Source organism: Camelus bactrianus, chromosome 6, assembly GCF_048773025.1.
Source record: "Camelus bactrianus isolate YW-2024 breed Bactrian camel chromosome 6, ASM4877302v1, whole genome shotgun sequence".
Taxonomy (NCBI): domain Eukaryota; kingdom Metazoa; phylum Chordata; class Mammalia; order Artiodactyla; family Camelidae; genus Camelus; species Camelus bactrianus.
In genome coordinates this window covers 42,227,941-42,245,598 of record NC_133544.1, presented here as the reverse complement: position 1 = coordinate 42,245,598, position 17,658 = coordinate 42,227,941, and the positions used below count along the sequence as shown (strand labels likewise).

General features: G+C 36.0%; 1 protein-coding gene across 8 annotated transcripts in view; it reads left to right on the top strand.

The window, feature by feature from the left end:
* FRMD6 (FERM domain containing 6) overlaps positions 1–17,658 on the top strand; it is a 392,313-nt gene that overhangs the window by 352,003 nt on the left and 22,652 nt on the right. For 7 of the 8 annotated variants that reach the window (XM_045504277.2, XM_010966970.3, XM_045504278.2 and 4 more), the window contains 5 exons: positions 4,731–4,976; positions 10,905–10,995; positions 12,985–13,088; positions 14,057–14,133; positions 16,337–16,523. In XM_045504277.2, the coding sequence (XP_045360233.2) occupies positions 4,878–4,976; positions 10,905–10,995; positions 12,985–13,088; positions 14,057–14,133; positions 16,337–16,523 (558 nt within the window). In that variant the 5' untranslated portion in view covers positions 4,731–4,877. The remainder of the gene's footprint in view (positions 1–4,730; positions 4,977–10,904; positions 10,996–12,984; positions 13,089–14,056; positions 14,134–16,336; positions 16,524–17,658) is intronic. The other variant, XM_074365534.1, reaches the window with a different exon arrangement.

The following is a 17,658-nucleotide window of genomic DNA, read 5'->3' as shown; positions in this document are numbered from 1 at the left end:
GGCAAAGAGTCGGTGATATGCTTTAATATACCATGAGTACCTAACATCAGCCCTTGGCACACAGTAAGTATGATAGCGCTGCTATCTTGCCTCTTCTGAAGAGTATGTGAGCCTTGGCATTTGTTGTCCCCTCTACTTGGAAACCTCTTCCCTTGGGTGGATGGATGGCTAGAGGGAAGGAAGGAAGGAAATAAATTACATGCCTCTCTTAATTCTGGTATCTGCTCAAATGTCGGCTTACCAGAAGTGCTTCCCATGACGACCCTTCATGAAATAGCATCCACACTACCATCTTATCGTCATCAACTCTCTCACCTGCTCTGGGTGTATTTTTCTTCGTAGTGCATCTCACCATCTACATTATATATTGTCTGTGTATCTCCATTAGAGTAGGATATTTGTTCTGTTCGGTGCTCTGTACTCAACACTTACAACAACCCTTGGCACATAGGTGTTTAAGGCATATATGCTGAATGAATGAGTGAACAACATCAAAAAAAAAAAAAAGCTAATTTTACCAAGGGCATTTTGATGTCACTTTTAGGACACCATACATTAAAACACTATATACTGTTTATTACAAAATGATCTTAGCCACAGTATTCACATACCTAATAGTGTCATTTATTATTCTTCCTTAAGAATTGCCCATCAAAGTCTTTGCTCTTGGGAAGCAGGGACAGTATCATCATCTTAAGCGTCTTAGCAGTGTTATATCCCTAACTAGATGGTGAATTCCTGGGTATAGGGGGCACATCTTCTATTGCTTTTGTATTCTGCTTTTCAGCAAGTAAGTATTCCAGTACTGTGTGTGTAACTTGAGCTTCATAAATATGCAGTGATTAAGTTAGAAGACAGGGATCTCTGCAGTCCAGTTTTTCAGGGTAATTTTTGCCTTGTCTTTGCTAGGTACTAAAGATACTTCATTGACTGTTGATATATGCCTAATAACTATGCTTGCATTATAGTGAATTTTTTTTTATCAGATTACCCCCCTTTCACTTTTTTTAAGGTGACAATCTCATAATTGAGAATTCACCTTTGCCTCCATTAAAAGTGAGACTGTACACGTTACGTGGGTAGGAAGTTTCTGGTGCCCTTGGTTGTTTTTTCCTTTAATAAACTTTTTGACTTTAGAATACTTTCAAATATACAGAAGTTGCAAAGATAGCACAGAGTTCCTCCATACCACACAGGTACCTACTTTCCCTCTTGAGGCATCTTCCATGAGCATGTCACAACTAATGAACCAGTATTGATACATTATAATGAACTAAGGTTTGTCCTTTTATTCCAAGGTGACCCAGTTTTAAAGGTTATATTGAATAATTTCTATAAAAATAGAAGTAAGTATTGAGTATCCATACTGGGTGGTGGCTAACTGATTCTTAAAAGAAATGAAGTAACCTTGTAAACAACGGGGTTGATCAGGAAATAAGGGATTTACAATAATGTGGCTTTAAAATTCAGGTGGGGAAGTCTCATAGTTTAACGTTTTGTTTGTATGCTGTGTATTCGTAAAGATGGCAGGATGGGGTTTGATCACTATATAAGTGTTTTGTTGTCTGGAAGATATGATACTACGACATGATTTGTTCTTCGTAGATATCTATGCCAGGATCATTGAATAGACAAGGGCTGCCCTGGAGCAGGGAATGTGCCTTCCTGGGACTGAGTTGGGACTTAGCTTTGGACACAGAATAAGTAGCCAGTGGCTCACAGGCTAAATTCTACAATTAAAATTGGTATAAATTTAGTCTAATTCTCTCTCCCAGGACTCTCCAATTTAAGATTAAATTTTATACTGAAGCACATTAGAGATACGTGTATTTTGCTGTTTTAGTGGAACTTCTTAATCAGCTTAAAGGCAGGCCTGGGTAAAGTAAAATCCTAATACTCTCTCTCTCAGGGCTTTTCTGGTTTGCTATCCTCAAAGCAGAAAAAGCAACAATGAAGCAGTACTACTTCTTAAAGATATTACTTTTATTAAATATTCTTCAGTAATCCTCTGCTATCCTTTTTTATGCTGCATTATCTAAACTATGAATAAACCAATAAATAAAAATTTCACTCAGTGTAACTTTAAAATTATTGCAATGATGCTCTGGAAACATCCCAAACCTCAGAAGATATTTTTTCTCTAGTTTATTTTTTAAAGTCTAGAAAGTAGGTCAGTAGAAATACCCCTCTTTAGTTGGTTTAATTAGAAATGGAAAATTATATGAGTAATTCAATTTGAAATGTAGGTTTAAATAATTATATTGGAATTAATATAATTTTAGAGTTTGAATTTAAATAAGATGCACTTAATCATAGCTTATAATTTTTTGAAAAGATTTTAATATCAGAGAGGAGGCCTGAGTGTTGGAATATATCAATTCATAGGGACAAATTTACCATGAAATATATTTGACAATGAAATAGTTTTAAGACTGTATTTCTCAAATAGTATGCCTAAGAATATTATTCTATAGAAACTTAGTAAAGATACCTTGTGAGGAGAGGGGAAATATTCTGTGCCCAAATAAGATTGAGAAATATTAAGTTAAACAAATTTAAGAAGTTGCCTGCAGGACTTCTCAGAGCCTTTAATGCTTTCTGAATTTCTAAGAGAGGGTATGTATAGGATATCTTGCTTTTCCAACTTATTTATCCCTAGATCACCTAGTAGCATTTTTCAGGAAAATGTTCTGAGTACACAAATTTGACCTGTTTTAGGAATTTACACCTTTGAAAATGTTGAGGACTTTCTTTTTTTCAGTTACAGTGATGATGTGTGCTGTCTTTCACATATGTTGCTTATCCCTCAAGATGTTTTCCCAGTGTATACTATCAAGGTATCATATCAAACCCTCAGCTCAACACCTTCCTTCTGTTAACTAAAGTGTGATTTCCGTGTGTGACTGCATGTCAGAGATACTTGGGAAGCTTTTTTAAAAGATTGAGATTCCCAGGTCCTGACTCTGGAGATTACAAGCAAGTAGCAATGTCACTGTGCTCAGGATTCTGTATTTATTACAAACACCCAGGTAATACTGATGCACCCAACTCTGGTCCTCCAACTGGTGCTTTGGTACTGTTAAACTAAAAGTGTGCATTCTTCAAATGGGTGACTGGATTTTGTGTGCAGTTAGTTTGTGGTAATAGAACAGGTAGGCTGATCATCCCATACTGGGGAGAACTGTAGCACTGACCTCTGGTGACACTCTGGGGTGATGTGAAACAGTTGCTATTATGTTATAAGAAGAGCAGAATATTCCTAAAGGGGCTTTTGGTCACCTTCCTAGTAAGGAAATAGTGTATATAAGATTATCATTTGTTTTTACTTAGTTTGAGTAGATCCCTTGTGGGTGGCATTTTATTTATGCTTTAAAAAGAAATACTAGTTTATATTTACTCATGGTGCCATCTAAGAATATATTCTCACCCATCTTCTTGCCGATAACAGATGGACATTGAACCTTAAGCAAATAGGCCAGGATTCTGTCTGATTTATGCTTTGATATATGTGAGTAATAGCTTTTCTATTAAAACTGTACGGTTATACTTTCTGCCTGGTAAGACAATTCCATATTCCTAGAAATTCCTACATATTCCACAAATACACCTGGAAAGAAACAATGTAAATAATTACTAATGGTTTGACAAGCAAGTAGTCTTAATATACTTTGGTTGAATAGTGTTATATTAGCAATAATATATGAAACGCTGGACACATTCATTAAAAGTAGGAAATATCCACCACTGTTTTAAAATTATTCTAAAAAAATAAATAAAATTATTCTGCAAGGTCTTGCAACACAATGAGACATGAAAGAGGAATAAAAGGCATGATTATTGAGAATTGGAGATAAAAATCTTCATTACTTACAAACATAATTGTATACACTGAAAATCTGAGAGAAGTTAAAAAATAAAATTACATAGTTTAATAAACTGATTAAATATGAGCAGTATCCAGAATCCATAGTATACAAATATAGTTTGATATATGCAGTCTCGTTATTTCTATGTGTTAGTTGATTGGTGAAATCAAATAGAAAAATTAAGTTTACATTGACAGGTTAGAGAATCAGGAGAGAGAGCAGTACCATAAAATCTCAGGGAGAAAAAAGTTGCAAGGAGGGCTTAACAGCCTTGGTAAGTGTCGTCCATAGAGAGATCAGCCAAAGTGAATCCTGTGGATTCTGCTGATGGTCTAGAGATCACTGGCTTCCTGTGGCAAAGCCATGCTGGTGAAGAGAAGCAAGTGGAAGCCAGGCCACAGTGGTTGAAGAAAGAGTATAATGTAAGAGCCAAGGCATTTATTTGTTTGATTGTAATGGACGGAAAAAGAGAGGGATTGAGAATTTTGTTGTCGGTGTTGTTTTGTCATTTTGTATGTTTATTTCAGAACCCTTCCTTGTCTTCCATGTGAGACTGGACACTTTTCAAAGGCAGGCCTCTGCTTCTGTGAGCCCTTCAGTGTATGGTACTGCCTTGAATGTATGAGGCACTCATTGGCTCCATGTTTGATACATGACTGTGAATGAAAGTTCTGAAACAGTTGATAGTGGGCAAAGTACAGAGTACGTTTCGGTCCCTTCTCGTTGATGAAACTAGGCAGCCCTCACTGTGAGACAGGCTGTGCCTGTGCCAACAGGAGCAGTTGTACTGCTGCCCTCTCCCCGTCTCTCTCCTCACCAGGCTCACCGCCTTCATTCACGGCCTCCTTTCGGGCTTTTTTACAGCTATGAAACCTACGTAGTGGAAGATCGTGATGCTTTTCCTGTAAGGGCGTGTGATGACGAGCAGAGTTTGGCTTTGGAGTGCTCGGAACCAGAGGAATTGCCGAGGACTCGGAGCCCAGCCCTGACCACCAGAGAGCCCACAACACAATGAACAAACTGAACTTCCATAACAACAGAGTCATGCAAGACCGTAGGAGTGTGTGTATTTTCCTTCCCAATGATGAATCTCTGAACATCATCATAAATGTGAGTAGATCCTACTTGAGAAATGTTTAAATAGTGATGTTCCCACCGGTGACCATGTTCAAGTTACGACTTGGCTAAGGGCAAAATCTTGACAGAATGAGACCATTAATAATGTGGCAGAATTAGGGAATTAAAGTCATCTACACAGGTATAAACTTTGAATTATGGCTAAAGTGCAGCTGCCTCCAACATTCTCTCACCAGTAAAATTATTTTGGTTACTATATTATAGAAAACTGTGGACACTTTGCTATTTTTAAATTTTTTTTATTGAACTATAATTTTTATTGATATATGTGTTTGCTTTTTAAATACTTTTGAGTTGTCACCTACACAAATGACATGGTAATATACAATTGCTAGCTTTTTAATATGCATTTTGATCATTGTTTTAATAGTGGCCTGTAGCCTAAGTCTAGCCAATTTCAAGAATAGGCTCTATGTTTGAACACTCAGCTGTTCCTTATGGTTTATGAGTCAGAGTTAACTCTCTTATTTAACTTGAACATTGAGGAATATGATACTTCATTTTTTTACTTTTAAAATTAAATTACAATTTATGTACAGCAAAGTATAGGAATCTTAAGTGTGCATCTCAGTGAATTTTCAAAAGTGTATATACATCCATGTAACCATCATCCAGTTTGAGATATAGTAGATTTCTAGCACCCCAGAAAGATCTTTTGTGATCCCTCCTAGTTAACAGTCTCTACCCAAAAGGTAATAACTATTCCCACCTCTGTCACCATAGAGTAACTTTCTTGTTTCTGAAGTTCATGCAGCTGAAATAATGTGGTGTGCTTACTTTTGCATCTGGCTTCTTTCATTCTGCATTTAGCCTGTGAAATTCATCCATGCTCTGCATGTGACAGTTATTCTTTCTTTTTCATTATTGTATAACATTTCATTGTATGAGTATGCCCAGTTTCTTTATCCAGCTTTTATTTATGGATATGGGATTATTTTAAGTTTGGGGCTATTTATGGACAAAACTGTTATGAATATTTTATGTGTATGCACATATGTATTCATTTCTGGGCTTATACCTGAGAGTGGGTTGTGAATCATCAAGTATACGTATGTTTAGCTTTGGTAGAGACTTCCAAACAATTTATGGGCATCACAGTCATGCCTAGCATTTTTCAGCCCCTCTCCTATTATCAGCTTTCATATTCTTTCTTTCACTGATTGTATTCTAATGGAATTAAGGAAAAAATTGCCTTAGTGCATGCCTTGAATTAGTTTCCTTTGCTATATGCTACTATATTTTTAACCCAGTTTCTGTACAAAAGAATATTTCTAAATGGTACACTGAATCTGCATGACATTTAAATAGCTCCGTTAAAAGTTTATATAGGAAAAGGTGCTGCTTATTACCATTATTATTTTGGTTTTATTCTGACAGTCACCAGAGTTTCTTGAGTTACTGATATAACCTTGTTTTTGCTCACAGGAATTGTCTGACCATCAAACCTGCCTATTGAATGAACATTATCAATTTGTTGGGCAGAATTTCTATTGAATAGGTACATTCCTATTCAGGGTACTCAAAGTTGTTTTTGGACGTGTAAAGTGATAGACTATTATTTCCGCAGCATTTGGTTTTTGAAGCCTAATTAAAATTGGCAATGTTTTGCCAGTATGGGCACTGACAAAATATATTAAAATGTAATTTACATATATATATGAATATGCTTTTTGAGTTCTTTTATACAGTTATATAAAAAAGATACCAACTAAATTTTAAGAATGTATGTAAACATATAGCATGAGCACTTAAGAAGCTACTCTCCATTCCATTCCTGTCTTTCCACCTGGTAGAGTATGTGTGCACGTGTTCATGTGTGTGTCTATATACACGTAAAGGATATGGAGCAAAACCTTACTGACCTCAGGTAACTGGAAGGAAGACTAACTGAGTGAGGAAGAGTAGGAGCTGATTAATTCGTACTAAAATCTCAGCTGAGGAAGAGAATTATGGAGAATTATTATCAGCAGATAGCCAGTCCATTTGTTCCTGTGGATCAGTGGTTTTAAAACTTGATATACATCAGAATTATTTGGAGAGCTTGTTAAATACTCAGACTATGGGACTCTACTCCTTGGAGATGCTGATCTAATAAGTCTAGGACGTAGGCATCTGCGTTTGACAATATCCCCTGAACGGGTGCTGTAGATACTTTAAAGTCTTGAGCCAGGCAGGCAGAGACATGTAGACTAGCACCACTTACTTTCTTTCACTCTACAGAACTGTTTAATGGACCGCATTTTGGACATCATCTTAGCGGCCTAAGCCTTAGAACAGTACATGACACATGGTAAAGACAAAGTAAATGTTGGTGGTTGTTAGTGATGATGATACAACTGTCATCATTATTTCTGAGAAATGTTATAAGATTATTTATATTTTGACTTGTACAATTTACTGGTTTTGTGACCTTTAAACAAGTTGTTTAAACTCACTCATCTTCCTCATTTGTAAAAGCAAATTGCCCGGTACCTAGCACATAGTAGGTATTTGATTTGTATTAGCTCCCTTTCTGCTTTATGAGGAATAATTAAGGGGCAGTATGCTAATGAGAAAACATGAGTGGACTTAAAAGACACAGACCAGAATTCAAATGCCATGTCTGAGTGACTTTTGGAAAATTCATTAAACCTCCTCCCTCAGCTTTAACATCTTCGCCTGTGAAATGGGAATAATACCTATGGTACAAGGTCATTGTGAGAGTTAAGGGTTAGCAAATAGCATAATTTCTAGCACATAGATAGTAGCTGCTGTTATCATTGTAATTCCCTATAAGAGATTAATTTTACACTTCAATTATCTTCTTTTGCAAAATTAGTATAAGAATTTCTACAGGATAGTCAGGACTATAATCATGGGCTGTAAGGCCATATATCATCACGATTAAGGAGGGCTTTAGAGTCACAGGGAACTACTCCACAACTTACTCTGCAGCTTTGGGCAAGTTAGTTTTTTTGCTTCAGTTTCCTCTTTGATGAAGTGGAGGTAATCTTACTCTTCTCACAGGGACACTGCGAGCATATAAAGATATAACGGGCATAAAGTGCTTATTGCAGTGTCTGGGACGTGGGTATTGCTCAGTAAGTGAGCACTTAATAGAGTAGCACTTGTTTTAATTTCTTTGAGTTGTTTGCTCATTTTATTAGGGCACTCTGTTAATTAAACTCTGCTGGAGTGTCTGAACTCCATGTAGATCTGTTCTTATTCCAGGGTATGTAGATGGTCCTCCCATGTCCAGACTCCTCTTTAGCAAGCTGTTGGACCAAAGGAGGGAGGAGGGACTGGGTTAAGTAGTATGGAGCCCCCTTCACTGCTAGAAAACCAAATCAGGACTGTCAAAGGACTGTTGTTTTCCACAAAGTGTTATTTTTGTCTTCAGAAAGTAGCAGTTGATGTTTGTAGAGTTGTGGTGGAACAAATTAATTATAACAAAAACTATTTCATTAATGCTTTCTTTTTTAAAAAATCATTTCTAAATATTTTTTTTAAACAAAGAAAGTTTCTTCCCTGACAAGTATAGTTGATGGAATGTTGCCTTCCTGCGTGTGGGGTAAATTTAGTGTTTTCAGTATTTTTAATTCCCCATTAGTTAAATTAATGGGGACTGTTCTAAGTGATTTTAATCATTAGATAAGTATTAAATGTGGAAACTTGGAAATTTTCGGAAATAAAATGATGGTAAATGTAAGAGCCACAAAATATTTTAGTGATGTAAATTGTGGCTAAGAGCTTATACTTCACTGAAACAAGAGTGAACAATTTTTTTTTCTGGAGTTTATTTTAAACCTTCTTGCTCAGTAACAAACCATTGACATTTAGAATCAAATGCTGTTCTTATTAAAAAGTTCCATATAGAGTATATTTTTAGATAAGGTTTTAATTCTTATTCTTAATACCTCATACTCTATAGCACTTTTTAAAGTTCCCTTTGCTCCTGAAGATTAAAGAACTTGAAAAATTTGACAGTCAGCTAAAATGTAGCCTTAAAGACTCATAATATGCAAATACAAAAAACTTAAATTTGTTTTCACAGCAGGTACAACTTCAGAGCCACAGCCTTACTTAATTACAGTTCTTGAACAAGAACATTGTATTTCCTTGATAGATGTTAAAGAGCTTTATCAGTAGGCTCCAAGTACTTGATTTAAACTAGAGGAAGAAGAATAATTATATGAGATGCATGGAGGAAATGTACAGCATTATCTGAACAACAGTTACACAAAGTTACAACAGTGTTTATTTTATATACAGTGTGGGGTTTGAAATTTTTCTTTTAACTCTTTATCACATATTATCTAGAGCACTTTGTATATGATATTTTAAAATACAGTCAAAACCAAGGATTAAAGAACTCCTAGACTGTATGAGATTTTAAGTCTCAAAAATTTGTAGTATATAGTTCAGTTTTATGTAACATTTGACACTTTTTCCTTTACTTTATCATTTTCTTTATTTAAGCTTATCTGTAAAGTGGAATCACAGTAACATAGAAACTCAAATCCAAAGTCTTTTTGAGTGAATGAAGATGATCCTGATTTCCTCCTGGCAAATGTATCCTCCCAGTGGTGTTGGCTTTGCATTGATACATTTCCCCTAAATTCTTGAATGGCACGTTTATTAAATGATCTGCTTAGTGGGTCAGAGAGTAGTCTGTAGTCATGGAACAGAAGGAAGGTGAGGGGCCCACAGGGGAATCAGGCCTCTGGCTTTCATTCATCAGACATTTACTGAGTGCCTGCTATTTATCCTGAATATAAAATGAGTCACTGTCCCAGCTTCACTGAGTCCCTGGTGCTCCTGAGCAGATCTCAGCATTTTTTAATTTTCTGAATCTGGGCTGTATTTTAAGGTATGATTAAAAAGTCATTAATTCAGAGTTTACTAATTTAGAATTTGTAATAGTTAAAACTTACTGGCATCATAATTGAAGAAAGAAGTTGCAAGTTAATAGTACAGATGTGAGAGGAAATGCCACCCATAATATATGTACCTAAAATGATAAACTGATATGTTGCACATATTTTAATAATGTACACATAAAAATAATATACAAATTAGCAAAGTTGTGGGTTGCTGTCTCTGCCACTACTAGCTGCATATACTTCAAGCTTTCTGGTTTTATTTTTCCCCTACCTCTGTAAAATGAAGAAATTGCCCTGGATGGTCCTTAATGTCAATCTCAACACTCTTAAGCTTTAGTGATTCTGAATTCAACAAGGCAGACTTATTAGAATTACTATCCCCCAAAATACTTCATCGAACATTTGAAAAGTCGTTAAAACTTTTAAAGACTTTAAAAACCTTTTAAAGACTGTTTTATCATTCAACATGTATCTTTTCAGAATAACTTAACCCCAGAGTTTCAAATTAATATGGTTTTATTATGTTTGAGTTATACTAGGACCCAGAAAAAAACACTGGTTTGGGTACTTAAAAGATATATCAATAAAAGTGATTAATTAAGATAAATAAAAGCAAGGTATTCACTCATTGTGCAGTATATGAGCATTTTGCTTAGACCATCAAGAGGAAAACTTTCCTTGTAGAGATACTTGCCAAATTAATCATTTTGATAAACTGATTAGGCTGTTTTGGGTTCCTTCTGAAACACATATTTATTGTGCACCCAAGGCCTTGTCCATGTATCGTAAGATTTATGAGTCTTGTACAAGATTGCATTGATACTTCATTACCACGTTGTAGACATTTGTATTGTAATAATCGTTAGTGAAACACAGCTGCAGATTAAAGTGATTTCCAACTGTTGTTTTGCTAGTGTCAGCTTGTCCTTTCAAGGCGTATATTTAGGATGCATTGCGTTGCCTGATTGTGGCTCAGTGTGTGGACTTGGTTGAATTATTATCTTAAGTTGTGGGGTTTTTGTTTTTGTTTTTCCTACAGGTTAAAATTCTGTGTCACCAGTTGCTGGTCCAGGTGTGTGACCTACTCAGGCTAAAGGACTGTCACCTCTTTGGACTCAGTGTTATACAAAGTAAGTCTCAGTCCCATTTCTGGTGGATTTAGCCAACTCTCCCTGAGGAAATGATATTTTATAGCTGTAACTTAAATTGGGCATATTGTTACATAATTGTGATTTTCAAAATACCCATGAACTGATTATCATTTTTAATCTAGTATTCATTATTTAAACCTAATTCTTCTGTATGTCTTATAAGATATAGAATTTTAGGTCATGTATTTATTATGATTTGAACATAAAAATTGGTTCCTTTTTAAGAGTTTGGATTTTCTGTGTTTGCTCTTTTACGTTTTAATGAACCAAGCTTGATTTTTGTTTCTTTGCAATCAGGGAGCAGCTGGAGCTAGTAGGAAAACATCTTGGATGGTTTTGTAATTTAATTTGTTTTATAATTTTTGACATTAAAAGGCATTTAGATACAGTGAAACTGACTTTTCTCTATTCAAATTCTCTTGCTGTTGAATATATAGTATAACAGAGATCTCTTAATTTACTCTTATTTTTTTTCTCCCTCCTTACCCCTTCTCTTTTTTCCAGTCAGAACATGTGACTTGGGGATGTGGGATCAGTTTCTTCTGTATACTTTATGTAGAGACAATTCAAGTAAAGGGCTTCATATAAGCTTTCTCTCCCAATAGCACCTTAGTTAGAGTTAAGTTCACAGAGCTAAGTGCAGCCATTCCTTAAAACTTTCTTCTTTCAAGTCGTATTTTAAGATTTCTCTAATTTAGTCTTCTAGATACCAAAAACCTTTCAAACCTTTGCTCAGTTTTTTGTGTGTGTGAAATATATTTATGTTTTATAATTGGAATGAATTATTTTCTACTGCTGGCATTGGTTTAAATTTAAAGGCTTACGAAATCTTGAGGATCTGGTTAGTATCATAAAATGCTTAGATCTGGCAGATTGGAAAGTGTATCATGATCAATGGATCAACCAGTTCTGTTCTAAAATGTGAACTGTTTTAGTCTAAAAAGACAGCTCTGGAGAGGCCAGAGAGCTTGGATCAGGGAGCACATCAGGAAGTGAGGAGTCAACCATTTGCTCTTCAGGTCTTCCTGTGGCAGTGAAAGCAGTAAAAACACGAATGCTCAGCTCTGTCCTTATGTTAGTACAGCCCTAAGTCATTCTTTCAGGGAAGAGCCAAGAAGGAATAAGATGCCGTACAGATTCTAAATTACTTTACTTTCATTTTGTACTCAAAGTTAATTCTTCTTATTCCAGCTACAGCCAGGCTGTTTATCTTTGTTGTTCAACAAGTCAATCTAATAAAACCAGTTTACAACTTCCTTAGGTTTCAGAATAAGAGTTTTTTAAGATGTCCTTTTTTAAAAAGAGGTTGTAGTATGGGGAAAGAACATGGGAACAGGAGTCAGATGACCTGGTTCTGATTCTGGTTCTACCACAGGCTAGCCATGTGGCTTTAGACATGTCCCTTGACTTCTCTCAGTTTCAGCTTTGTCTCATGTCAGATGGAAATCACTGCTCTACCTGCTTTACAGGATTGATGTGTGCTTGCGAATTCCTAAAGTGTAAAGCTCTGGTTGAACCGGCAGATGGTAGAGACACAGTGGTAGTGTGTTAAAAAAAATGTATATATATATAGAGAGAGAGAGAGAGAGAAAGAGAGAGAGCTTGTTTTTCTAAGATCAAGTAACACCCACAGTGTTGGAAATTAGACTGTAAGTTATAATGACCCTAGAAACTAAGTAAAAGCAAGTGTTGGAATATTACTAACACTTCTTGTAAATGTTACACGTTTTTAATTGTGTGTGTTCTGTGTTGCAAAAGCAAGATAATTCATGAAGAATCTCATTAATATCTACCCCACAGACCGTTTTATTCTTCAGTATCTTGTTGAGTTTTCTTGATAATACGTGAATTCAGAGTACATTCATAAATCTTGAGGCTTTTTGAAAAAAATTTCTTTGTATATTCTTTTCTTTTAAAAAATTTAGCCTTTCTTTATCACTTTGTCTCCTTTTTTTTTTTAATGTGCAGACAATGAACATGTGTATATGGAGTTGTCACAAAAGCTTTATAAGTATTGTCCAAAAGAATGGAAGAAAGAGGCCAGCAAGGTACGACAATACGAAGTCACTTGGGTGAGATTACATTTATGAGCAAAATTATTTTGACTTTTTAAAGGGTTTATTTTAGCTATTATATATTAGAAAAATATCTTAACACTTTATACAGTAAAGAATGGGAAAGAGAAATGAATTTTAAGTTCTAAAATGTCACATTAATGAAGTATTAATAGCTTATAGCATATAACGATAGATTTTGGATGTCTGCTAAAATAATACTGGTAATAACTTTTTAGTAATCTTGGGATAATGTTTTGAAATGAAAGCGTGGAAAAAGTACTTGTTCCTCTTCTTTGGCCAAGTTAGTTGTCAAAACCGATGTTCTAGAAATTATTAGTCATTTTACAATCTAGTTTTGCTATTCTTACATTTGATATTTTGTTACTTCATAGAACTGGTGCTTTCCATTTACACGGGGGAGCATTCCGTGGGAATTTACCTAGTGTTTCCAGGATCACCCTTGAAAATCAGGAATAATCCCCAGTTTCTAATCCTAGATCCTCCAGTTTGTATTTAAGAATTCTTGGAGTAAACTGGAAGGCTACATCAAAGCCAACTACAAAATAGGAACATGAATGTCTAAATAAACAAACAGCATGTTAGAATTTGGTATGTGGAATGTCAGAGGAACAAGAGAACATTTGTAATGAGGAGCAAATGGTCACCACAGGGGACAGAGCTGAGAGAGGAGCTGGATCTCAGCTAGAAATTTCCACTGGCATTTATTTTTATCTTCCCTTATGTTGTCATTGGTATTACAGTGAATGCGTATCAGCTACAGTGATGAGACTTTATAGCTTCCCGTTTTTGCATACTCCTGGTATCCCTGTGGGACCACTGTCTACCCACTGCAAGCCCCCACTCATTAGAAGTAGTTAAAACTGTTCAATGTAGTATCTTGTAAATAATGGTATTTTGTTGTTTTTGAAACCTACTTTCAAAGTGACTAAACATAGCTTGCTTTTTATGTGTGCCTGTTTTAGGGTATTGACCAATTTGGACCGCCTATGATCATCCACTTCCGCGTGCAGTACTACGTGGAGAACGGCCGACTGATCAGGTGTGAGGACAGGCAGAGATTCCGCACCTTTATTTTTACATAGCTCTCATCTTCTGACGTTCTACATAAAGTGCCCATGTTTATTGTTTGTCTCCACCTGCTAGAATATGAGGTCCATAAGAGCAGGAATTTTAAAAAAATCTTTGTGCACACACATGTATCTTCAGTTCCTAAAATAGAGGTACAGTGGACACTCAAATATTTGTTGAATGAATGAATGATAATGTTAGACTGTCAGTGAAAATGTTAACAATATCACTGGCTCACATTTTCTCTACTCCACGCTTTCCATAACAAATCAGTCACCAAAAAGATACTTCATTTAAGAAAGAACTAACACTTTTGTGAAAAGTGGAGAAGTTAGTTAGTGGATTATGTTTTCTGGTGGTGGGGTGGGGAGTGGGGCAGCAGCAGGAACTCTGTTCTGTAAAAATGCAGGGTGTTTATACAGCCTGGTTTTCTTTTCACCTTTGGGATCTTGCTTCTGTTCTTGGCAGTAGCTTTAAAGCTAAGGTTATGCCCAATGGAGCTACCCTCTGAGAATCTTAGGTGCGGTTTGGCAGGGGAAGGTAGTTCTTTTTCTGGAGGTGGGTGCGTGAATAATACTATGCTTATGATACAGACTCAGAATTCACCAGTTCAGAAGCTCAGTTAATCACTGGTATAGGAGGGTGCAGTGCTGGAATATTTTCAGAGGTGATTTTGTTGGCTGATAGAAAATAGCAGAAATGTGAACTCTGTTTTTTACTTGTTTATTTTTAAATTTTGAGAAGCTCCATGTAAAAGAGACAGACACATTTGGCTAATGAGTTATATCTGAGATTTGCTTTTAATGTTCATATTATTGCCAAATGCAAATTATGAAGTAAAATACATTAATTGGCCCATGAAGAATTTTTTTAAAGGCAGAGAAACTTTTTTAGTTATTCTCAGTTTATATAAAATTTTTACTCAATTTACTTAATGAGAATGGAATGGAATGTGCTGGAAAGAAAGAAAATACATTATTTAGCCACTGATTAGCTCCCTGGGACTAATAAATGCTTAATTCAGCCCTGTACTTCTGCCCCTTTCCCCAGTGTTGAGCTAGTCCAAATAATGTGGATAATCAGCATTATAAAAAGAAGTACTCAGAAAGCACTCTGTCCCAAGGGGAAAAAAAGTACATAAATGCTTTATTTTTAAACTCTTCATTCTTAAACATGATCTTGGTTAAAATAAACTCATACATTTTTATTATTATCAATTAATGAGCTATGAATCTCAGATAAACATTCAACCAAAAATAAGAGTGGGGCAAATACGCATTAAATACATACACACACATTTTTTTTTCTTGCATTTTTACTTTGATGACAGAGGCATTCTTTTTGCCTGTGACATATTTTGGAGCTTGACCGTGTTTTTCCCCAGTCAGCACTTCTTACTCAATGTATTTAATGGGGACTGTATTTATTTCTGACCTCAATGGATTGTAATGAGTGCACTATTACATTTCCATTTGTGAGGACCGTTGTGATTGTTTCAACATGTGCCTGTGAAAGCACACTCATAACATAACATCCACTTAATTAAAAGAAAACGATTTAAGGAAAGTTTTCAGTTCATTCATTCTGAGAGGAAAAAACCCCACTATTTATAGTTAAGCAAATTTTTTTCTAGTAGGGCAGATAAACTGAGATATTTTTGAAAGGGCCTTAGAGTATTTGTAATGTGCTCAGATGAAAAACAAAACCAAAAGGGGCCTCATAACATTAAAACCATGATTGTCCCCTCAGATTTATCCTCATTTATATCATGTGTGCAGTACTGTAGCAAAATTATTTTAATACAGACGACAAATGCCTGGGCTTCTATTATAAAACTTGTTCTGTGTAGTATTTACCACATTGGAGTGGAATAATTCGGATCTTTTGTCCATTCTCTGAATAAGTCAAGTGTTACAGGCCTTAGGGATTGTTATCTTTGCAGTCTGGGTCATCTGACTTGGGGTCCCTGTTCCCTGCGACCTCCGTGAGGCCGCAATCAGGGGAGATCAACTATTAGCTGCAGCTTCCCCCTTTCCAGTGAGTGGGGATGGCGGGAGGAGGGAGCAGTAACAGAAGAGCCTTGTCACCAGATGGATAGCAGGATTTGGGTTCTGTTTACATGCCTTTAGTTTGTTCCATCAAAATGTGCGTTCTGTTTTCTTTTATTTTCCTAGTGACAGAGCAGCAAGATACTATTATTACTGGCACCTGAGAAAACAAGTTCTTCATTCCCAGTGTGTGCTCCGAGAGGAGGCCTACTTCCTGCTGGCAGCCTTCGCCCTGCAGGCTGACCTGGGGAACTTCAAAAGGAATAAACACTATGGAAAATACTTTGAGCCCGAGGCTTACTTCCCATCTTGGGTAGGCACTGTTTCCAAATTCTAAAGAGTTTTCTTTAGCAGGTTTCTAGTCAGTTGTGTCATTACTCATGATGATTCAAGAAATGGGAACCCAGATGATTTATGGCCAGTAAAACCCTCTGTCATGCCCAGATACACATTTCACCCCTTAGAACAGGGTACACACAGTCTCTCCGTGTACTCGATAGGCCTGCTTACAGGTAAGGAGGAAGACGATTGCTCTCCATCCTAAAGATGGTGAAACTTGAAATTTGCCAGCCTTCTTTTGGCATTTACATGGCCTTGACCTTCTCATTTACTCTTAATTCTAGCAGCATTTTTCCCCTTCAAAGGGAAAAAAAATTACTGTTTTTTTTTTCATTTTTATTTTTTTTTTGGTTTTGTTTTTTTTTAACTTTTTTTATTGAGTTATAGTCATTTTACAATGTTGTGCCAAATTCCAGTGTAGAGCACAATTTTTCAGTTATACATGAACATGCATATATTCATTGTCACATTTTTTTTTGCTGTGAGCTACCACAAGATCTTGTATATATTTCCCTGTGCTATACAGTATAATCTTGTTTATCTATTCTGCATATGCCTGTCAGTATTGACAAAGTTTGAACTCCTAGTCTGTCCCTTCCCACCCCCCTCCCCTTTGGCAACCATGTTTGTATTCTATATCTATGAGTCTGTTTCTGTTTTGTATTTATGTTCTTTTTTTTTTTTTTTAGATTCCACATATGAGTGATCTCATATGGTATTTTTCTTTCTCTTTCTGGCTTACTTCACTTAGAATGACATTCTTCAGGGACATCCATGTTGCTGCAAATGGCATTATGTTGTCATTTTATGGCTGAATAGTATTCCATTGTATAAATATACCACAGCTTCTTTACCCAGTCATCTGCTGATGGACATTTAGTCTGTTTCCATGTCTTGGCTATTGTAAATAGTGCTGCTATGAACATTGGGGTGCAGGTGTCATTTTGAAGTAGTGTTTCTTCTGGATATATGCCCAGGAGCAGGATTCCTGGGTCATATGGTAAGTCTATTCCTAGTCTTTTGAGGAATCTCCATACTGTTTTCTACAGTGGCTGCACCTGCATTCCCACCAACAATGTAGGAGGGTTCCCTTTTCTCCACAGTCTCTC